This window comes from Meleagris gallopavo, chromosome 12, assembly GCF_000146605.3.
Source record: "Meleagris gallopavo isolate NT-WF06-2002-E0010 breed Aviagen turkey brand Nicholas breeding stock chromosome 12, Turkey_5.1, whole genome shotgun sequence".
Taxonomy (NCBI): Eukaryota; Metazoa; Chordata; class Aves; order Galliformes; family Phasianidae; genus Meleagris; species Meleagris gallopavo.
The window spans coordinates 5,474,741-5,499,867 of NC_015022.2; the positions used below are offsets into that span (position 1 = coordinate 5,474,741).

General features: G+C 37.0%; 1 protein-coding gene across 3 annotated transcripts in view; it reads right to left on the reverse strand.

Annotated features, from left to right (window-relative positions):
* Window positions 1–24,192, reverse strand: part of LOC100542439 (protein FAM189A1) — an 83,116-nt gene extending 58,924 nt beyond the window's left edge. For all 3 annotated transcript variants that reach the window (XM_019619413.1, XM_010717288.2, XM_019619414.2), the window contains exon 1: window positions 24,154–24,192. In XM_019619413.1, coding sequence (XP_019474958.1) covers window positions 24,154–24,159 — 6 coding nt within the window. In that variant the 5' untranslated portion in view covers window positions 24,160–24,192. The remainder of the gene's footprint in view (window positions 1–24,153) is intronic.
* Between the last annotated feature and the right edge of the window lie 935 nt (window positions 24,193–25,127).

Genomic DNA, 25,127 nt, shown 5'->3' on the forward strand with positions numbered 1-25,127 from the left:
TACAAGCATTAATTCAATTCAAACCAAAATAAATACTGTGAAACACCATCAAGGGTAATCTACAGAACAGTAAAATTACAAATTCTCTCTTTTTTCTAAGTACAACTTGAGATCTTGCAATGCTTTTCCAACACACAGCATATTAGCTACAGAAAACTCAAAGCTCAGTTACCTATCCTTATTTCTAGTTTCTTGCTGAGGATAATACACCATATGCCAAGTCATCTGCTCCTGTTCTGCAATTTTAAGAGTTCCTCAGCTCGTAAACTCTGAACAAAATCTGCAGACAATGGATTCAGTTACCAGTAAAATAAGCATACATATTGTTCATAAAAACTGAAGGAAACTTCTCCTTAGCCTTCTTCTAAGATACCAGACATAGCAAATAATGGAAATTGTGGTTATCTTTAGCTACTACCTAAATTGCCTGAATAAGCAGAAACAACAGCTTCTGCATTTCCTTCCAAAGCACAGGACAATGTGCATATAACATGTCAATTCAGATGTACACCAATTCAAATATGTTGAAATAAACTATTTTTTGAGAGAGAAACAAGAGAGAGAGATCACTATTTAATTTAGAGAGAGTAACTGTGCTACTAAAAGCATTGCAAGGGTGGTGCGAGGGGAAGTCAATCCCAACCGCGTAAATGAGCTCTAGTAACAACTGAAACTACAACGGAAACACTTCTCTAACAAGTTAGGGATAATTGATAAAACCACAGCAATCACTTCATTTTGCAGAATAATAGATAGCTTCATACCATAAGAAAATATAAGTGCTTCCAGGTGACTTAGAATAGACAAGGTAGCAACCAAAGTAAATTAAGGCATAACTAAGGAAATTAAGGCATAACTGCAGAAGCAAGGCTTAATGGAGTTTCAAAGGAACTAATTAGGGACAGACAAAGTATAACAACTGAGGAGAATATTGAAACAGCAAAGAATGTGGTGTGGTTTTCTATGTTCAAAGTGCTCATAAAAAGATTTACCTACAAGCGTGAAATCGTATTTTTAAAACAATAAGCCAAAATTTTGTAGCATTGCACTGAACATAAAGAAAATATTGGGGGCAAACTAATTATACTAAATACACACACACACACACACACAAATAAATTTACAAATAGATTTAATCAATCTTTCAAAACAAAAGGCCAGAAAACTATTTTGAGAAAGGTGCTGTGAAAAATAAACGTGATTTTTACACAGTATAATGCAGCCCAGGCACTGTGTTTAGTTTTGGGCTCCTCGCTACAGGATAGATCCTGAGCTGCTGGACCACATGAAGAGAACAGCAACAAAGGTGGGGATGGGACTAGAAAATAAAACATATGAGGAACAGCCAAGGGAACTGGAGTTGTTTGGTCTGGAAAAGGCTGAAGGTAGACCTCACTGCTTTCTACACCTACAGGTGTAGGTCTCTTTTCTCAGGTGACAGGTGGCAATGAAATGCTGTGCCAGGTTTAGATTGGACATTGGAAAGAATTTCTTCATGGAAAGGCTGGTTAGGCATCGGAGCAGGCTGCCTGGGGGAGGTGAGGAAGACTCCATCCCTAGAGATATTTAAGAGATGTGTGGATGTGGCACTTAGGGACATCACTTAGTTACTTGGTAGCACTAGGCTAATGGGGAGACTTGATTATCTTAATGGTCTTTTCCAACCTAAATGATTCTAAAACTCTATGATTCTAACCTTTGACAAGGTTGAATGAAGTACGTAAGAGAAATTTCAATTATTTGTCTATGATTCCCAATAAATGTAACAGTGACCACAGATAGATGTTACAGATGTATATGTACACCTTTTCAAAAATGCAAGTTTGGTGATCCTGTACGTGAATACATACAAACCAAAAGACTGTCTGAATGTCTACTCCAGGACCCACCAATATAATCACTGTCCACATGGGGGAATTTTTTTCTCCCCAAACTCTTCTGTTTCAATTGATGCCCATTTGTCTCTTATCCATTGATGTGCTGCTGTGAAGAACCCGGTATTTAGAAGAATATTAAACAGGAACAATTACCAGAAAAACCTTCAATTTTCATCTCAATCCAGATTAAAAAGCTAGGTTGCAAAAATATTACTTGTCACACTTGAAGAAAGGCTTAACTTTAAAATTTCATAGCAGCAGATTTGTCAAGCTGGTACGCAGAAAAGTAATGTAAGAGGTGTCAAAGAAGGGAATACTTTTATAAATGAGGAAAAATGTATACAGCTGTCAGTCACCTTTAATTAATAACATGAGTTCAGATGCAGTTAAGGAACCATAAGTCATTTCTCTTCACAGTTTTAGGATTTAACACTTTCTGAAACTCAGATTTTATTTTCTCTTTTTCTTGTAAGACATTAAGGACATCAAACATCAGTACCAAAATTTCACAGCAATTCCAAGGGTGTGTTAACATATTGTTAATGTATTCAATGTGCTGTGCTGGAAGTGGAGCATAAAGAACTTTCTAAGTTGTTGTAAGTTTCTTTATCATAATCTCCTAACATTCTTCTAACATTTAGTAGAATTTTTCTATTTTCTATTTATTTTCTCTGGAAAATTAGAGGCCTTAAGGCTAAAACTGAGTTTTGACAGGGATGTCTTATGCAAAATAAAGATCTGTACTTTAAAATGTCATTTTGTTGTCACTCTCCAAATATTCCTTACATTTTGGAATGGAACTCCTTCCATTTTGCGTACATCTTTTTAAAGAATAGCATACCAGGTGTTAAAGCAAGTTGATTTCATAGGAGAAAAGACAGGTATAATAAGATAGAATAAGTTTCAAAAATATACATGATAGTTAAAAAGAGAACAGTCAACTATTTTTCAAGCATATTAAGTGTTAAACAAGAAATATTTTCATTTGTACAAAAAGAAATGTAAGCTGGATGCTAAAAAGAATTTTCTAATGATTGACACATTTCAATCTTCGCAGAAGGGATAAGTTATGGAATTCCCCACCACCAGCATTCATTAACAATCCGAACAGTGAAATGCACAATGTAGCTGAGTGGAGAGGGCAAAGCAGTAAGCTGCCCATTTCACAATCCCTAAGGAGGTCACTATGAGCTTCTCAAGTATCAGCATTGCCCAGTGCTTTATGTCTGCAAAGCACTATAGCAACTGTTTCTGTTTGCAAGTGTTTGAAACCACTGACACCTTCCTTCCTCTACAAGAGTACAGATTGCTGCAGCTTAATTTTGCCCACTCAGACATTACTGGAAAACTGAAGTTCGATTTTACTTGAACAATTAAGTCGTCTTGATATCCCCAACTATATTTTGGCCTAGGTGTACCAGAGAATGGCTAAAATCAATGACTCTCTTCGAGGATGGCGTTTCTGTGAAATCCCTAACTGCCCCAAAAATAGGAAGATAATCATTACACAAAATGCAACGATGAAATATTATGGGGGTAAAGTCACAAAGATCACATTCTCAGAGGCTTCAGAAGCAATACATTACTATCAGGAGCACTCACTGCAGCATCTGCAATGCATTCGTGTGAAATGATGGTAAGTGAAATACAAGTTATAGGAGAGAGAACTGGAACAGCACGGGACTTAGCTAAGAGGAGATACTTACTCCTAAAATCATCTATGAGAAATATTATTCTTAACTTCAATTGCTTAGAAAGCAGCAAAGGTAAAGAAGTTCTTGGGATGAGGGCGGTGGAAATGCATTAACAAGTTATCAGAAGAAAATAATCACTTTTATATATTTCTGTATGCATATACATACTTGCATAGATTCCTAAAAACTGCACAACAAATACAGAACAGCAACATGATTTTGGAATGGCCTTTCAAAGAAATCATCATAAATGGTAAATACTGATAAAAATCACACTATACTGCCACAGGTGCATAATGTTGGGGGAAAAAAAAAAAAATCAGTCACAGGCTAAAGATTCTTTAAAGCAGTCAATACAGATAGTTGTGCACTTACGCAAACTCTTCAACATGCATTTTATCACTAGAATCCAGGCACCACTCTCCTTTAAAGACTATACTACAATGAAAACAAAGAACACAAATACTACCAGACAGCTTAGTCAGAAGCAAAAGATCCTTACAGTGCATGATAAATACAACTAAAACAATAGCAACTAAAAAGCAACAATTTCAGTGTTGCTTTGAGCTAATTTCTAAAAACACTCAGTATGTTCCACACTAACAAATACTGTACCACAGCCTCATCTCATTTACCCACTGTGAACCTAAAACTAATCTAATTCTAATTACCATGGAAACAGGAGCAGAGAAAATCCCTTGGTGGCCCACATGAACAGGACAGTAAGATTACCTACATATTGACACAGCTACCTGAATGCATTCAGAACATGCAATTTTGATCTCATTTTAAGCTCCAGGGTGGACTTCATTGTTTCATTTTTTTTTTCCTGTGAAATATACTATACACCCATCAGAAACCTGCTTGTTTCACATCTATAGTTTATTTACAGAAGTAAATAACAATTATAAAATTGCAGTACACTCACTAGTTAATACGTAGAAAAAGGATTTATCAAAAAATATTTTTCCCTTCTAAACAAAGAAAAAAACAAGGCCTGGAAGCAGACATATATTATTCAGAAGTATATTTTCCAATTATGAAAAAATGTTTATCTGCTCTGCATTTATTATTATTCTAAGCAGTTCAGATCTGTTGCATTCAACTTCACTACAAAATGCAAACTGTATTGGAAAACAGTGACAGGGATTAGGTAAGTACAGAGATTATATATCAATGCCTCACAACACATCTTAATTCTAATCTGCTTTTTATTAAATATTCACTGAACACACTGTTGCATTATTTTAAATGCCCCATAATATATTCAATAAGTTTAATGTAGACAGCCATCGGAATAAAAAAATATTTAAAATGAAAGGAAACAAAGCTGCAACCAGTCCTTCATGCTTTCAAATTTATTACATCTATAGACAAATCTGAAACGAACAGAGGACTGAAGACTTCAATTCCTGCCATTTCACAGTTGAAAAGCTTGAAATCAAATTAAGATCCATTGAGATGATGTAAGAGAGTACATAAGAAGCTTTTGTGACAAATGCAGTTTTGGACAATCCTTTAAAATTTAAATGAGGATCCCCACAGACCCTGAGCAATCTCTGTCCTCTAGAACGACTTATGAATGAATCACAAAGCAGTGGTACCACTGAATAACACCGCCTCTACTGCTTCTGCATAACCAGTCTCCATATGCCCAATGATTTTCAAACTGAAAAATAAAATAATTCTTTTAAAAATAATGGACTTGAAAAAAAATGAGTAATTGTCTGTCTATACATGCTATCCAAGATCTCTACAATAGCTCATATTAACTCCAGATGGCTTATTGATCCTTTGAAGCAGACAGGTTCTACCCAAAGCTTAATTAAAGTGCAGTGAAGAAAATAATAAGTGAAACTATAAACAGTTTTCCATTATGGTAAATTTATACGTATGTATTACACAGTGTTTTCTCATCTGAATATTTTCTTGACCTTTAACATGCAGTCCAAGCAACAGATAACAATGATGACTGCTATGAAGAATAAAAAACCCTTCTAAACAAAAACAAACAACAACAACAAAAAACAACCACAAAACTTTTATTGAATTTCCTTTTTAAAAATATTGGTAGATTTTACATTCCCTCTAATTTTATTGTAGTAAAATTTCTTCAAGGCCTGAAAATGTGAACACTACTCCAGTAACAAAAGATTCCATGCTTTTTCCACTACAAAGGCAGTTTCTAAGATCTTACCCAGCTATGAGGATATCACTTCCAGAATTCTCATTTTATGTTTCAGTTAACAAAGAGAATTATGACATCCATTATGCTGCTGTGACAAAGAAAATATTGTGATAAATTTCTTTAGGCATTTTCCTAATCTGTTTTCACACCAATCTTGACTTGTATCATCAACTCAGTACAGAATATTATTCTAGAAATGTTGTTTTCCAGTAGCATTAGGAAAACACTAATCAGATTTTTGCTGCTGGGCTCTGCCAACAATTATACGAATGAAGACTGAAATTGCTTTAGATAAGTGAAATGAGAAGATGGCTCTTTCAATTACTGACAGAATTCCTCGAGGGATGAAACCTGAGGTGCATTGTAAAGCAATCTAAACATCAAGAATAGCAATATTTTCTTTGCCTCATACTCAGAAGAGCTTCCAAATGCAGACAAACTTGCTTCTACATATCGCTGGCACACATGAAACTCCAGTCCTCCAGTTCTCTGGATCATGTGAAGGTATATTTCTAATCACACTGCCACAAGGGTGCATGGAGGAAGGCTAACCAAAAAGTAATAAGCCTTAGACTCTAATGAGCGTGATTACTGATTAGCCACAGGGTCATCCTTCAGGTGTAATAATAATAAGAAGAACATTAAGGATGAATAGACTCAGACAAGAGATAGAAAGAGACAGTGAAAATATTAAATGGTTGTATTAGATGCACGCCATCTCTGTATCTTGCCTACAACACTTGTCACACTTTCAATGGAAACTATATACAGTACATATCTATCACATTTTTAAAACACCCTTTGGAGGAATCCATAACCACGACAGGCTGGTAGCCACCATATCCAAAAACATACCATGCCAAAATACTTAAATCTATAAAGAGAGAGAAAGGATGGATGAGTTAACATAAGCACAGGTTTAATGTCATGATGTCTTCCAAACATGCTGAGGGTTATAAAGACAGATTTCATGTCTTTTACATTATATCCAACTACGCATGTAAATTTTTTCAGTTATTTGTCTCAAAGGAGCTCACTGTTTTAGAAGGTCTAATCAAGTTAACTTATTAGTGTTAATTAGCAGAGTGAGTATATCTGAATCCCAGCGTTTCTCTAGCTTGAATTTAAAATTTCTGTTTTTAGAAAAAAGCAACTATAATTGCCACTTAATTAAGTTACATATTAACAATAAGAAGTCTTTTTGAGTACCAGAAACTCAACATGCATCTCAAGGTTAAGCTGTTACATACAATACAGCAATGCATGAAACACTTTCAATGGCAGGTAGCAAGGACACTAGTACGAAGTCTATGCAGTATACCCTGACTGGGTAACAGAGAATCAATTCCAGCATAACATGATTTCACAAATTCACAAGCTCTCCCCTAAGCTAGGAAAACATCTTTAACCTCCTTGCGTTTCAAACCTCTGTATGCAGGCTAACTACATAGGCTGAACAGCTATATTTTTAAGGATTAATTCAAAGCTACAGAGTATGTAAAACAACGATTTTAGAGCCTTATGCTCAACATTTACTAACAGTTCCCAGCATTTCAGCTCTCACCTCCATATGCTGCCTAATGTGCCTCAACTACCACCTAAAGACAGTAATTAAAAGTCTACACCTCTCTATCCAGTGGCCTTACTGCCAAGACATTTCCCATTCACATCAACTGCTACATTGTTTGTTTGGTCCGTACAAATGCCTGGACACTTTCCCTGCTTCAGAGTGAAAAAAAAAAAATGCACGGATACCTCTGCTTCAAACTGAGCTTCATACATTTTACAACAGCTACAGCAAACTTCACAGGGTAGTGGAATTGAGTATCTGGAGGTGCAGATTTCAACCACATGTTCCATGAGCCCATTGCAAACCACACCCCCCAGGTCAGCAAAATGCTTGTGCAAAAGCCACTGTTATTTCTCTCTTGCTTTCTAGAGAAGTTTTAGGAAATGCAGTAAAATTACTCTCACCTCCCATTAATTGGTTGAAGATCAAAACCTTAATCTTCCAATTCAGTTTTTCCTCAGAACACCCTGCAAGCTGCCTACATCTCCTCTATTTGGCAGGTTCTTTTTCAACTCTACAGAAATGTCTCCTGAAATACACCAACTCCAACCTGCAGTTTCATTTCATCTTCCTTTTCAAAACAGCCTCACTGAAAATATTTTTCATTTTTCCTTTCTACTTTTTATGCCTCCCTCCTCTGTACATGTGCATATAGAAATATTCAGATAGAAACCAGAAACACAATATTCTCAGTGCATTCCATTAATATTCCCTGCTTTCAAGTCTCATAGTGAGCTATATTTCAAGCACACTAACGCATTTAGGTTTATAATATACGTACAGATGTATATAAACAACGATAATTACTTGCAACTTTTAAAAATGAGAGTTAGTAATAAACTCCTATTTCACAGTCATACGTGTGCCCTCAAGCACAACCGTATACATAACTAGATTGTTTCTTCCAAATGTATTAATCAAGAAAGATGAGAAGGGTCAAATTTAGCTACTCTTTAAATGAGACCTTTATATATTTGATAAAGTTTTGTATGACTGGTCAATCTTTAAAGCTTTTGGTTTTTCTGTTCACCTCTCTCAACTGTAATTAAGACTTCTCCTGTGTACAAGACACGTAGCATGCAAGGGTGTTTGGGAGATTCACGTTGCAGACCCGCTGCAGTAATCCTCAGCTAAAGGCCACAAGAAGCACCTGACCTCTGGCAGAATGAAGAGGCTTGCAGTAGAGACAGTGCAATTAATTTTAGAAATGATAAAAAGATCAGCTTAAGGTTTTGTGCCACCTGAAACCCTCATCTTTTATTAAGCAGTACAGCAAAATAAGTTATAGACACAGGGTTTTACTTCATGGAAGTATCCACAGAATATTTCATTACTTATTATTTAATCGTTTTTCTGAAGGCACAGCAAATGCACTTTCAATTAAAATTGCAAGGAACAAAAACATCAGTTTATCATTTTGAAAAATTCCATGCTAATAATAGCATGTGACCTAATATCATCCATACCGAATATGAAAAATCATGCTGTAAAAATGCAAAGCTATCATGTAGAATATGGCTTAATTAAAAGCAAAGATTTTTTTTTAATTTATTTTTAATTAAACTAATCTGCTAAACCCAACAGCAGTGCAAGTCATTCTGGTTTTCAGCTTACTTTTTACTGACAGTACTGAAAACTATCTAGTATACCAGTCCTTATTTCATCAAGTAAAAATCTCTTTTCCATAGACTACAACACTAAGGTTCACATAACCTCACTGACACTAAACGCATCAGCACCTATAGTTATAGCCTTACCCTTACAAAAGACATAGGTTTGATTGAGTACATCTACACTGTTTCTCATCTACTCCCAAATCTTACTCTATCCCAAACAGCTTCTGGCTCAGACAAGATCAGGAAGCGCTTCTCCACCCGCTCCCTGCTTAGAGGCCAGCACAGCAGGGCCTACTGCTGCATCTCCTGACATAGCCTGGCTGTAGCAAACTGCAAATACTGGTACAAAGTCAAAGAGCCTGAAGAATAACGCAATGCATTTAGAACTAATGCTCTTAGGTACTCTATTCTTAGTTCTGATTAATTATTATTTAAGACTTGAAATACATTATTTTAGGCATGCTAGATACAAAGCATAAGAAGTCTATTGTGTGACAACCCTCATGACTTTTATGAAAATCTATTTCAAATTGGAAAGAAACAACAAAGAACTTGGAAGTAGAACAGCGTATCATTCCAACTATGCGGTCAAACCACCCCTGAAGATCAACAATGCCACCACAAGAAAAATGAGCTATGGTATTGCACTTTGTGATGAAAGCCATCAAGCTCATTAGGACAATGCACATTATTGGAAAAATCTAGCTGAGAGTTGTTTTTGCATCAAGCACTTTGGCAGCATGCTGACATGCACTTACAGCTCAAAATCCAGAACTACTTTGCAGAAGTTTAGTTGTCTTCTGGTGAAATCTGGTATGTGACATGCCACCAAAACTTAAGCCAAATATTAAGAAAGGATGAAAAAAACAGTAGTGGTAACAACAACAAAAAAAAAGAAAAAAAAGAAAAAAACCCACACACAAACAAATCCAAGTCTAATTCTAATGTTTTTAGGGATTTTAGATGTCAGCCAGCAACAGATTTCAGCAGCATGCAATACAATATTTCAGTAATTTTAATTAAATGAAGTATTTGTGCATTGCTAGCACAAGCACTGAATAAAGCATAACCTCCCAAAATCAAAACCCACAGCCCTTCTGTGTGTAAGTGGGAAGTGGGGAAAAGGAAAATCCCAGAAACACAGAGTTCTTTTTATTCTGCAACAGATTCACACTGATTTCTGATGCACAGCACCACACTCATTTGAACAGCAACTTATGATTTATCATAAACAATACCAAAACACTTGGGCACTGAATCATTACAGCCAGAAGCTCTTCGTGCACAGCACCAGCTCTGAAACCATGCTAGATCATCATGTGTGGGGAGACAAACAATACGTAGAATGTGTCACCTTCCCTTCCACACTGCCAATATCTACCAACTTTCACCATGGCACCTTCAGCAACCCCAATGGCACTGCATCACGAGCTCAATTCTCACTGTCACCGACATTTGAGCAAAGTGGTATGGGGCCAGAGATAAGGGCTAAATTGGGTGGTCTCCCGCCACAGGAGTGGACCGCACCGTTCTGAGAACAACACAGCACCCTTGGTCCCGTGCTGCCCTCCTCCACCAGAAGCTCTCTGCCACCCATGGGATCCATGGGTGGTAAGTCAGATCATCAGAGAGCCTCTTCTTGCGCTGCCACTGTAAGCTGGGGCTGGACAGGGATGCCACGTTCTAATGCACAGAGCTCAGCACAGGACCCATCACCACACCACTCATCGACCAGCTGATCTGTAACATTGTCAGCTGCTGCAGATGGGAGGCCCAAAGGCTGCATGGCCTTGAAGATGAGGGCATTCTCAGTAGGCACTAGGACAGCCCTGCCTCCCCAGAGGACCCCCATCTCTAGAGCAACAACCTCCAACAGCCCTCCAGTCTTGAAGGAGCTCCTCAGGGCATCCAGTGACGTCCTTCACAGGGTGTTGGCGGAGCTCTCTGCTGCACTCAAACCCTGGGGAGTGGGAGCAGCCCCACAAGGAGCCAGGGCAGAAGACAGCAGGTTTCAGTGCCCAGAGTTGCAGCCACAGGCACTCTGCTCCCAGCTGGGGAGGGAATTGCTCCTCTAAGGGGTGCCTAACACACCAAGAAGATAAGGGCCAGCAGTGCCCAGGGTGCTTCCCAGCCCTGCAAGAAGCCGACCCTGCAGTGCTTCTAAGCAGAGCTTACACTTAAAGCAAAAATAATTTTAAAATTACAACTATTCCATGGACAGTCTTGTTCTTACCCAAACCAGCGCTGTTGCAGCCATGTGTACACCGATGCTTCCTTGAGGTTCTTAAAAGACATGCAGATGGAGCACTTGGGGGCATGATTCAATAGCAGACCTGGCAGTGCTAGGTTAACAGTTGGACTTAAGGATCTTAGAGATCTGTTCCAATCCAAACGATTCTATGATTCTGTATACAACAGAGCACACCAAGTGCAAATACAGACACAAAGTAGTTATTGCATCTAAAAACACATAAGAACGCAAATACTGACCCTTCCAGTGCATGAAGCTCACCTTGAGGCATTTCATCAAATTGCTAGCACAAAATTCTTCGCCATGACTTGAGTCAGCACTGCACAGTGCCCTCCCCATGTCCTGGTTTCAGCCCATGCAATTGCTCATTGCTCACTGGTGGGGAAGAGCTGCCACCATGATGGCACGAGGCAGGGAATGGCTGATGGGCTGGGCTGCATATGGCACTGCCTCATGCCAATGTTGGACACACCAGCTTTAGGCTAATCAGCATTACATTCTCACTGTATTATAAAGCATACTTCAATTCAGCTTATTTGAACACCAGCAATAAATTCTTGCGTGTCCTATTTACAACCTGCGTATTATTTAGAAGTGTAATAAATTCTTCTGGAGAAAGAAAATCCTTAGTGTGTACATGCCATAATCACAATGAAATCAACAGAGCTTCAAGAATTCTTTTCCCATCCTGTAAGGGTTTTTTGCCTTAATGAAGCAACATCTGTATCATCATAATAGTGATTCAGACCAACTAGGAACAGAATTGATTTAGGTTAGATTAAGATGGCTTCATCTACCTTTTTTCACTTCCTGTTCTAATAACGTGACTTGTTTAACTCTCTTGAGAACTCGGTGACAGATACTTTAAAACACCTTCTTAAGTATCTTTTGAGAAATTACAATAACTTCACTTCTGATTTCTCATCCCAGTACGATTCCCACACTCAGTGCCTGTTACCGCAACTTGGCTGACAGACTCAACAAAAGAGTAACATGCTGACTATCATAACAGAAAGTATGCCCCTACTTCAGTTGTTTTTAAACATTTTACTCATTAGAAGAGATCAAAATGAAAATAAGGAAGGCTAACAATAATTCACAAGGAATCTAGCACTACTGTATTTTACATGCATTGACAATCAGTGTACAAAAAAAAAAATCAAGGCAGGAATGTAAGATTTTTAACAAGACTCTAACACCTTTAAGTTACATTTCCAAAGTAACTTAGACTTTTAGACTCCTGAATCAGATGTTTTTGAAAATTAGCTCTCCAATAAAAAATGTAATAGGATGGTATTCCAGGAGATAAGCATCAGCTGTCTTCTCAAAACATGTGCTTCCTCTTAATAAGGTCAAGTTTATAATAGAAAGGGATGGTAACTTAGCTTGTAAAATCTGTTTCTAAAAGTATCTTCTCACTAGAGGAAAAAAAAATAACTATAGAGAGTTACCACCTCAGAAGAGAAATCTTTATTTTTAAGCTGCAGAATGCTGAGAGATGAACCTATTCAGGTGTTTTCCATCCAGCAGCATTTCTTTGTACACAGTGATAAAGTTGACGGGAAAGCAATGACAGCAATGGTCATCCTGACAAAGTGTTCAGGTATCAAAAGCAATGAACAGATAAAATTGGCCTTTCGAGACAAAGGGCCGTACTGAAGCTCACTTGTCTAACGCTAAGTGAAATTTACATGCTGAGTAGACCTCAAACTCCCAGCTTGCAGCTAACGTGAAGAAAATCAGCCTTAGCATTCCAGTGCTATCAACAAATATTCTCCCAAGCTCTCGCTATTGACTACTAAGTGTAGTCGTTCAAGGAGAATTTGGACAGTGGATATATCAGATAATGATATCTTATCTAGGAAAAAGATTCTTTACAGGGTAATCTGTAACACATTATACCTTACGTTGTATAACAGAAAACATAACATGGCAAAAGCAAAGGAATGCACAACTGTGGCAATCTGAAAACAAACAAAATCAGCAGATTTTGGGGTTTAAAAAAAAAAAAACTCCAACCCCCCTGAAAAGCAGGTTCCCTATATTAAAGCTGTACTAATAGTGACTACAACGTTTTATAGTCCGAGCTATTTCTCTTTCATTATTAAATATTCTGAAAACATGAGATGACTGATTTCCTATAATTTCTACAGCTCACATTTCAGTAAGGTTTTCTATATGCAGTAGCCAATAGATCCCAGCTCAAAAACAGCCTTTATGCATCTGAAAATACACACACAGTCTAGACTAGAAGTCCAGAGATGAAACTTTCTTAGTGTCTCACATGCTCTAGCATAATCTGATATTGGCCAACCTGCAACACCATAACACAAACATAAGAACCTCACACTTACTGTGTATGTGCAGTAAGTACACATAAAGCTGCCATGGCTTTAAGTTAAAAATTAACGAGCTACAGCCACGCAGTTATGTTGAACGCACAGACAGAAGTGAAAATGAAGTCTATGCAACCAGTACCTTCTATTTACTTGGCTTAGACAGTTCAAAACAGTGTCCGAATGCAAACAACTGGACAGACAAGGGGAGGTGCAGAGGGAATAGGCAAGGAAAGCAGAATAAACTGAGCATGAAAAGTAAAAACAATAATTGTCAACAAATGACCCAGAAGTAGAAGTCAAACAGATCTCATGCAAACTAAGGGGAAATGAAGACTGGAGGTTGAAGAGAGAGTGCTTGCAAATGAGGAGTAGAAGATGCATGCAATTTTAAGGCTAAAAGAACAGGACAGGATAGAAAGTTGAAGGGGTAAAAGCCCAAATCTTCTCGTAGTTCTCTCCAAAGACCCAAATTCCCAAATTGCACTATTCCTCCAAGTCCACAGTTCATGCATAAATTTGTAGTACAATATGATTTACTAATTCTTCATACCATTTTTCAGAGAACATGTGCCTTGCACAGCAGACATGCTCAAAATATGAATCAGTTTCATGCTACATGGAATTTTCTATGACATCTGCTTCATGCCCTAGAGAGACTGAAACTTGGTGACGAAGAAAAAAAAAATGCTTCCAGAAATTCCAGGGGGATTAGCCTCTATGTGCCACGGATAGTGTCCTAATTAGATTGTTCTCGAGTGGGGAAGCACGACAGTACTCAATACGAGTGATCAAGCTTCACTTTATTGTTGCACATATAGGGCTTATATAGGTTTCCAATACATATGTATTCTCTTACTATTGGTGCACAACGTTGGCTGCTAGGTGGGCTGCTCAGCCTTAACCAATGCTCAGTCAGCATTCACCCCTGTGCTGCTAAGCCAGTTTGTCAGCCCCCCCCCACATCCACAGAGCACAGCTGCAGATGTGGGCCCGCTGTTTACATGCTGCCCCAAGGACATTGTGACTCCTGTCTAACTCGTAGTATTTTCTCATGCTATGCACTCTGTGCCGCTGCACCAGCTATGCTCATACATATTCTCATGGCCGCCCTGCTCTTGCAGCCATTCCCCAACATCTATGTTTTTCTTAGGAAAGTTAGCGAAATACGTTCATTGCCTACTTGAATCAATTAGATTCAAAAGTGGACAATTTAAGTCTAAACTTTAACAGCCACCACTCTTACAAACTAACTAGCATCCAACAACATAATCTCTCCTTCCTAAAAACTATTAAAAAACACAGCAACTATAAAACTCATACACTTCTAACAACCATGAAACATAGCAGAAGAGCAGAAAAATAGTTATCAATCCTTAGTTTTAAGTATTTCTTAATAATACCCACTTCAAGGTTGTATTATTACAAAATACAATGGGCAAACTCAGTTAGAAAAACAGTTGAAAATTTTCATTTTTCATATCACTGTGCTTATAAAAACCAACAGCAGACATTATGAATGCCAATATTATTTCTAAATGTACATTCTACAATTTCATGTAGTTTCTGTAATATTTTTTAAGTTTGCTACATCAATATTTTTCCCAATCCTAATAACTTTTTTTTCATACCAAAGTAAGCTTGTTATGAATACTCAACTATTGATATTGTCAGTAATGGTGACGGTACAGTACTATTTTAGGAAAGTCTTTCTAAGCCTGCAAATACAAAAAGAAGGTTATTTACTTGGGTAATGGCTAACCACAACAATTCTCTTTGGATATCAGTTCATTTAATTTCATAACCCAATTAAAATCTAGCCAGAAGTAAAATCCTTGTTGTTCTCTAGGGAAACTCATCTCAACTTTTCCCAAGACAATATGCAAGAAAAAGTGTAGCCTGTCTTAGCTGATATACTCTTGTGACAGCTTCTGCAATGAAATAGATTTCCGTGCTTTCAGTCCAGCTTTCAATTTGAAAAGACCTCACAGCACAGCTACCAAGGATGGAATAGAACCAGTGTGCAGAGGATGTACAGAACAATGATTACCTTCCAACTTTCCTTCGTAATTATTTCTTAACTTTCTTCTCCTTTACACTGCTAAGAAACAGAAGTCTAAATATTTCCCTCTAGAACCAAGTGAAGCATGATTCCACATGAATATACAAATAAGTGAGGCTTCCATGTTCTGTCAGTATGCCTTCAAGAGTATCAAAGGAAAAATACAGTGATGTCTTCAAGGCGAATATAACTATCAAAATGTTATCTCACAAAGGGATAGGGAATAATGATTCATTAAACTAAAGCATTATTTCCTTTACTTTTGATAATTGCCTTCAAATTATTCACATTTCAAAAGGAATAGAAGAATAGGTCAGAACTGAATGTGTCCCAACGCACAGAAGTTCAGAATATACAAATATCTGTGGATAACAAATGCAGCTATAAGCGTACTGTCTAACTAAAGCAAAAGACTCCAAAAACATTACAGAATATGCTATTACAATTCTCTTTTGCACCTTCTTTCTATATTCCATAAGGAATATTTATTAAAGAATTATGGGAAAATATAAAAGAAAGAATATTCAAGAATTTAGAAGTAATGATCCCCAGATCATTTAATTTGAATTACAAACTCCTCAATTATGATATTCAACTACAAAAAGTCCCCAAGACATCTAAGATTTCCATTTAATTTTACAAGAAAAATAAAATGAATCTGCAAGCCATCAATACAATGAAGTAACATTACCACTTGTAAATCAAAGTTTTTTGAGATTATCTTAGAAACGTTTGCAAGAAAAACCCACAACATCCCAGCTATTGCACTAAGAAAAAGAATGCTTTTATGTATTTTACGTAAACTAGAAAAGGAAAAAGTAATCCTTTGTTTGACTGACATTGGAGTAACTTGGTATTACCAGCAGAATGAATGCATCAGAACTGTTCTTTGGGGACCACAAGAGCATTAGGTAGGGCAGCATGAGAACTCATCCACAACAACAATATTCTTTTTATGAAGAAGTTAGCCACTATAATAATCAACTTATGTGTCACGGTTTTATGTTTTTTGTTTTTGGTTCTCAGTATTCCACATCAAAACATCATGTAGTGTACTGGGAGTTAAAGTGTTAATGCTCCAATTCCAGGCACCTATCCCTATACATTACAGAAGTCATGGGATCTGGCCCTTCCAGGCGGGGCGGTCTCTTACTGCCTGGCAGTGGGTGCTGGAGGGTGCTTTCCCGGCCGTTCCAAGCTTTTCAGGTTTGAATCGGTCTCGGGAACTCTCTCTCTCTTATTTTATTTGATTTATTAGTCTCAATTTCAATCAGATTGTATTATATTGTGTTATCTTGCATTCTGATATCACAGTTAGTAAAATAAGTTTTCTTCCATAGATTGTTGCCGCTGTTTTTGTTTTCCTCCCTTCCTTCCCATTTTGTGGGCTGGGGAGGGGAGGGCATGGACCTACCGACCCCTGTCACAGGCATAAATTGATCTCGTTAACTCCGTGACATTATGCTTCCAGGGAAAAATATTTCTACATCAAAAAATAAAAAAAGAATTATGGTCATATCTAAAATCAGAAGAATTTAGAAGTGAGAGGAAATTCTGAGCTCAGAAGTAGGTTAAGAAGAATGTCAGACCTACAGAACATACGGCCTAGATATTTCTTCAGCTGTGTAATTTTCTGTTTGGAATTGAATTTTAAAGTGAAATTTAATGTTTACATTAATACGTCAACAATGAGGAAAAGTATACACAAACACTGAGAATAGAGGACACCATACTTTCAGGTACACCAGTAAAGTGAAGTTGTCATTTTATCAAAAAAACTCTTGCTCAGTGTATGGCAAGTAATATATAACTACTTGTATAATCCTTTCTGAGTAAAAACAAAACTGTAGCAAAAGAGGAGAGATTCCATCTGAAACAGGAACCTGGTAACAGCTGGGGGACAGAAAACCAGTAACCTGTCCAATAGACTTACCTGATTTTTCCTTTTAAACTTCTCTTTATTTATGCAGCATACTGACAAGTACACAGGGAAATCACCTCGATGCAGACTGAATGAAAAGTAACAACGTCAAACAATCCATAAACCAATTAAATAAAAACTTCCATCAGCTCTTGACTGCAGAAGAGCATAAATACGAGACTACAGACAACTCAAATGAGTCTCAATACAATAGCACGTTGGTGCACACCTAGGCATCTGTATTTAGCTTTAGGTAAATGCATTTTGCAGAGCTGACAAGTGCTAAATTGGCCTGAATATGTGACAGAGCTGATTATCAAGTGACTAACTTCACAAGAACAAATAACCAAAATATGAGTGTCAAACCACTACACCAAGAAAACGTAGTCTTGATGAAGCTCCCTGACAGAGTGCTGCTGAACCATTAGAAACTTAAAATGCCTCAATCCTGCAGTCACTTTAAAAGCTCCAGGCAATTCCCCCAAAACTCCACTGGTTTCAGCTCCTTGAGCTGCTGTTGAGAAGCCAAATCAGAGATGGACAGTATCTGCATGGGTTTAGAGCCTTGCTATCTTGAGCCAGTCTAGCAAACACTGTATTTATCAGTCACTTGATGCAAGACGAGCCTAGATAACAAGATGAGAATTTCAGAGACCAAACAAAACACACTTTTGCCAAAAACGAATTTGGAATCAAAGATTTTTATAAGAGAGCTGGGATACACAAAAGCAGGGAGTTATAACCAAAATTCAATTTGATCTCAACGATGACATAGACATGCTCAATTAATCAGTTTCTGGTACATGAAGTATTCTATGCAGAAGCAGCAGGAAACTGAAAATTAAAGAATCAGTGCTGTTGGGAACAAAAGACAATGACTGATATGCAGTATTCAGTCACTATGACTATAGATCAGGACAAAAAAAAATGGTGGGAATCTTTTTTATTTTAAAATTCTCTCAGTAAATTCTAGTAAAATATTAAATTGCTCTCCACTAGTTTTGTTTCCCAAGATTGGAAAAAAAGTCTTTATATTCTCCATCATGTTTGAATTTCAGCATACAAAGGAACTTTCATCTGTATCTCCTCATCGCACATTATTCAGAATTTCTACTCTCTGTAAAAGCATTCCCTGATAGTACACATTCTCCTTAGAAACACAGAGCATGAAAACTTGGTGTGATACTAGTTTGGTCACTGCAAAGTCACATACCATAATGCTATATACTTTTCTACATGGGGTTAAGAACAGTGAGACAATAACTACAGGCATCACTTAAAACTACTGGCTGGTCTAATGAAACGAAGAAAAGATGAACGAATATCAAAGGGAGAAAATACAAAGGAAAAAGTTGAAGAGATGTTTTTTTATTTTATTTTTTCAAATAGTAGGCTTCTCCATTCTGAAAAGCAAAAATGTTTCTCACAAACGTAGATCATCTCAACTTCCCATGCTTAGGCTCTCTCAACAACTCAGCAAAGAGCTGTCTTAATGTAATGCTGCAAAATTTAACAAACTCGTAATACTTTCTGAAGTGCTTTGAGTACCTAATACCACATGAAAGATTCTGCTTTTACTACACTGTCATAACAAACTATACTGTATTACCTCTAAACTATTTCAGAATAGACAGCTTTATGAATTAATATTCATCTCAGCAGTAGTAATCTAGAACTGTTCCTGATCTGTATCCTGACATTCTTCTTGAGAAGATCACCACAAAAATTTGGTGGTAAAAGACAACCCCTCACTCATGTTCAAATGCTTTTTCAGAATTCATATTTGACTGTTTTATTTCATCTTACCTATACAAATGGACAACTGTTATTTTGCCTAGTAACACTTCATACAAATTACTTAAGCTGTGCATGGCTTCTTTTTCAACTTCTTTAACGCAACTTAAATTAGATGCTTTAACCCCAGATACACCTCTAATTCAGCCAAGGACTTCAGCAATGCAGTGGAAGAAATATCTCTGTTGAACGTATTTACTGAACTTTGGCACAGTCCTCCCTCATCAAATCAAATGAGTTCATATTTCAGGGCTTTGCTTTACCTTGTATAGCTTAGTGGGACAGAATATTCTTTTTGGACACAGATTGTGTGAATGCCTGCTGCCAGTTCTGCAAGCAGAGTTACAATAGCTCCCTACCGAGCTATTGTTTCCCTTCCTCATCAACACATGCCAGCTCATCACTCCTCAGTGATGCCATATATACTAGCATTTGGCAAAAACGTTCATGTAAGGGCTGGGAAAAAGCAGTAATCCAGTGGTGTTACCTTTCCCTACCTCAGTCTGTGTAAGCCTGGCATAAAACAACATGGCATAACAAGTTCATGAGCATTAAAATCAATTACCTGAAACTCAACAGTAAGGTGACAACATTCTTTATGAAACTGGAGCTGAAAAGACTAATGTCACTGCACTACTTGGTCCATTTGTTCTCTTTTTATACAAATCATTAATTATATGTCACACAGTGGCATACAATATAACAAACCGCAGCCCAGAGAAATGATGGAGTCGCTGTCCTTGGAGGAGTTCAAGAAATATGCAGATGTGGCACTGAGGGACACGGTCAGTGGGCATGGTGGGGATGAGCTGACAGTTGGACTAGATGATCTTAGAGATCTTTTCTGACCTTAATGATTCCATAAAATTGGAGATCATTATGTATTTTTCCATCAGTAAATCATTCTTACTCTCCTGATTCTTTTTTTTTTTTTAATTACACATGTCTATTCTTGAAGTTTCTTTTTTTTGTAAAGTTTGAGGTTAACTGAACAACACATAAGAAACAGAAATATACTTTAACAGCCTTTGTTTTAATTTAGGATCTCAAAAAATTCTGCAAATTCCACGACAGCTTTATGAGAAACACTACTACTGAATATTATCGCTCATTTTGTAGGTGCCTTGCATCCCAAACGCGGTAAGACTGAAGGAAAAGCAGCAAAAACTTTCCTTATCTCCCACCTCTTTAATCTGACCCACTGGACTTGCAATATTATTGTCAATCTTAAGATAAATCAGCAACAATAGCAAAACAAAGATTATCAAGATGAGAAGCATACATCACAGTGATGTGCTGGGTTTTTCCCCCCCATAGTAGAAGGGATTTGGGGCAATGGGATATGAAAGAGAGTAGGGCTGGCACATACCACATACGGCTGTCTTAAATACAAAGTTCTGTAATTAAGTAAGAATGACTCATTAATCTTCGCAGAATTGCAGTCTTTAAAAGAAATGCCATTAAACACCACAATCAAATGTTGAAAGACCATTAAAACAAAAAGCAATGCTGCGACTAATAAAATTAACGCCACCAAGTGCATCATATTCTTCCACATCTCAGTAAAAAAAAAAGAAAAAGGAAAAACAGACGTTTGATGACATAAAAATAACTCAAGTTTTCAGCTACACAACAGAATATCTTAAAAAATTATCTCATTCAAGCTAGAAACCTGTCATAAAGATTGCCGTGCGTTTGTCTGCTTGTGTAACAGCAGCTTTAAGGTGCAAACAGTTCAGGTGATAAAATAGCAATTAAAAAGATTTTACGCAACTTTCATTTCACACTGCCTCTCTTCTTAAAAATATATTAGTGATCCTGCAGCTTCTCAGATAATCACCACAAACATTTAGTCAATGCAGTCAGTTTTCTCCGTTTATCTATCAGAAAGAGTGCCATTAAGTTTATTTGGTGTAAATACCGGAAGGCTGACTTATCTGCCTTCAGCATTAAGCAACTTAGAAATCTGCCTACACCACTTTTTCAGAGTTTACTTCATTATTTTCAGCCAATCAGTTAACGCTTAACTAATCATTTTTGTATCAAACCACATTCAACCTGGCAAAGTCCATGAGGTTGCTTACGCACAACCTATTACGGAACCTGCTGCCTAGGCTTCAAGTTTGGAAAACAGCAGAACTCTCAATCACACACATTAAATACACAAAGCAACCTTCCCAACTTTAATGTATTTACTAAAGGAAACAGTGTTCAAACCATGGTTCTGACTTGAAGCAGAGTAAATCTGAGCTGCAATTTGACGTGCATGATTCATTTCTGCTTTACAGTATCATGATTCTGAGCCAAACAATTTGAAAGAATTTGTGCTTAAAAATACAAATTAATTAGACAGTAAACTTTTGAGCTTGCATGCATCTCATTATCAGATTATTAAGTGAAAGCACAAAACAATAGCCCTGTGGGAGTATTCCCAGATGAACATTTATACTGACAAGACTACTTGAAAAGCCAATTAAAATAAAAACTCATGAGTTGTACTTTGCTGCAGTCTGTGATCTTTACTCTAATTCAGACAAGTAAGTGGCAGACAAGACATTTCACGACTGCTGAGCGCAGGGCACTGAGATTCTCCCTGTCAGGGCTTCCCTTGTCCATGCAGCCAGTGACTGAGAAGTTTAAAACATATAAACTCACACTGACACATAAGCTGTGATCCAGAAGGACTGTAACATGTTGAATAACACTAAAGTCCAGATTATGAACTTCATTAGTGTCATACGGGTAAAGTTTGCACAAATTCTAATTTCCTCTATCTGAAAGCTTTATGAAAATATTTTACGCGTTTAAAATAGACACAGTTTAAGAACAGGGCATCTGAGCTGCTCTGAAGATAAGAGAGAAATGGAAAAGAGGAAAAGAAAAATTTATCACTGTCTTCACTATAATATGCAGAAAAGACTTCTCAGCTCTCCCTTTACATCACTTTAAAACTACTGATCTTGCTGTACTGTTCGACAGCTATTGGGTTTAGTATCTTAAAGAAGAAATTAAGGAGATGATAAAACTTCACGTCCCAAAAGAGAAGCGCTTTGTGAAAACAGGTATACTTGATAAAATTTTGTTTTGCTATTCTTTTGCAATTCCTTTGCTTATTGAAATTAACTTGGCTGTTAATTTTCAGCAAAATCAAGTACAGCATTGCAGAGGACAGAGGGCACACTGGCTCCCTGTAAGCACCAAACCAGACCTCACTGTATGCCATATGTACAGATCCCGTAAGGAAATTTCAGCTCAGCTCTTTGAAAGATTTGTCAAACATTAAGCAAGCCATTTTAAACCCACAAAAAGGCAGAAGTGAGAGCACAAATGACTGTGCACAATACAGTTCACAACTTAAAAAACATGGACAGGTCTACTCATATACTTCAAGAGCATTACTATGCTAAATCTATAACTGTAACAGTAATAATAAACTAGCAGAAATCAATACCAAATTCTTGTCACTGAATCATATATATACTTGTTGCCATCATTAAAGTTTTGCCTCTGAGATATATAGCTAATATATTATGAAGCACCACTGAGTTCTTATTGTCACTGTAATACTAGGTTAATTCCACCACTATCCTCTCACGTAATAAAATAAGATGAGAACAAAACAGGTATTTTTTAGGATGTTTAATTTAAATTTAAAATAGCCCACTGGCAGAAAGAATTTGTAAATCCTAGGCTAATCCTTTAAGAGGTATTTAAAGCACCTAGATACAATCTGCTTAGGTCACATGCTACACAAGATTCAGAAGATTGACCTAGTGCATTTTTATGAAACATAAATGCAGATATTGATATTCAGATCACAGATTGATAGATACCCTCAAGAACAGCCCCCAAAATCTTAAATATGTTTAGAATGTAAGAAGATACTAACATGCCTTTTTTGAAAAAGCAGTTAATTTGATGAGAACAGTAATACCAGACAAGAGTGTATTCTTTTGTCATTACGTTGTTCTGAGTCAAGGAAAACAAAGCATGTAGGATCTTCTAGGCAAGGAAATTGTGGTAATAAACACAACACACGTTGAGATTTCTGGCCACAATGTACATTGAGATCGAATAAGTTGTGGTATGGTAAACATCAGGTTTTTTTCCAAACTAATCTGTTCTGCTTTACTTGCTTTATTACGAGAATTCATATTTGATATGGAAATATTACAATATGGCAAACTTGTAGAATAAATATTAATATATAAATTGTTTCAATCTCTGTTAATATTTAATTGTTTTTGTTCTGGATGAACATAGTGTTAAACTTGAGAGACAGTCTGAAGAGATTAAACCCCATGATTTTTACACATATCTTTGAAGAACATTGCAAAGTACCAGTAGTCAGTACCCAGAAGTCAATATCTGGAAGCCCATGCTGCTCTTGACCTTTATTGCAATACTATCGCTAGTAATAATTCTTGATACTTTAATAATACACTCAGTTGAGAAGGGCAGACTCCTAAAGCTACTTAAATATTTCCTTAATTATAATAAAGCGCTGTAAGCTGCAAACTAGGGTGCCTGCTGCATATTCTGCAGGTCACTGGGTCACTAATTATATTAGCTACACAGCAAAATTCACAACAATTTCAGCTAATCTCCTCTATGAAAGGTTCATAAGAACATATGCCAGAAATCAATGGTAGAATACAAGACTATTTTCTATATCTCTAATGTTCCAAATGGCCCACTGTAAATAAATACATAAATTGATTAAAAAAAAACAACCAAGATCACTGTATAATCAATGAATATACAGATGTTATAATTATGAAATAAACAAGAGAGTTTGGCTAAGCAGGTTATTATACCAAAAAGAGAACAGATAGAGTACTTACCCTCATCCTGGGCTCACTGTAAAACCCTAAAGGAGGGATCTCCAGAAAGAGATCCTTCCCCACTGGCAGTCAGCTCTTAAATGGGTCTAGGAGAGGCGCAGCCAGGCTCCACCCCTTCCGGCAGCACAGGTGAATTGCCTTCACCTGTGCTCCCAGGGCTGACTCACTGCTTGCCACAGGTGATCAATCAGAGGTGCAGGCTGTGATTCAGCAGTTCCCATACAACCACCAAAATAACATCATCACCCTTTAATACTGATTGATTAATTCTCAAGTGAAATATTTTGAACCAACATATACACAAGCACAATCTAATTCTCACCACAAAAGACAAATTACATGCAGGAAACTTCTAAACTGGCATGAAGATAACCCAATTAGGCCAACTCTGAAGAAAGTAGTTAGCTTGGAAAGAAATTCAAATAGTTAGGAGAGAGGACAAGAAACACACTGCTGATTTCCAGAGCTACGCAACCACAGAAATAGCAGAAGATACAAAGAGCAGGATGTCCTTCCAAAATAGTTTGTGCACACTGCTTTCACTGAGTAATCAGAAAGAAAGACAAAGTCAAAAAAGCTCTAAAACATATCCCAATTTTAATCATAATCTTTCACAGAAGCTAGACCGAATGTTGTTCATATTTCAGTTTAACATATATCCGTACTGATATCTGATTATTTAATACTCTAGAAAGCAAACCATTAACTTGCAACTACATCACGTAGTAGATCAAAAGAAAAATGCAAGCAGTTTGGAGCTCACATGTCTATGGAGATTTATTTTTTCATAAGCATGTACTATTTTAACAGACAGAGTCTGCTTACAAGGCGTAGCTACCAACCACAGGATTCTGTCCCTGAACAACAATTCCATACAAATCAAAGGTGTAATTATTAAGCAGAGCCTTTCACTCCTGAAGTTTTAGCCAGTGTAATTTGTGAAAAGAAGGATAAGTAAAATCCAACCATCTACA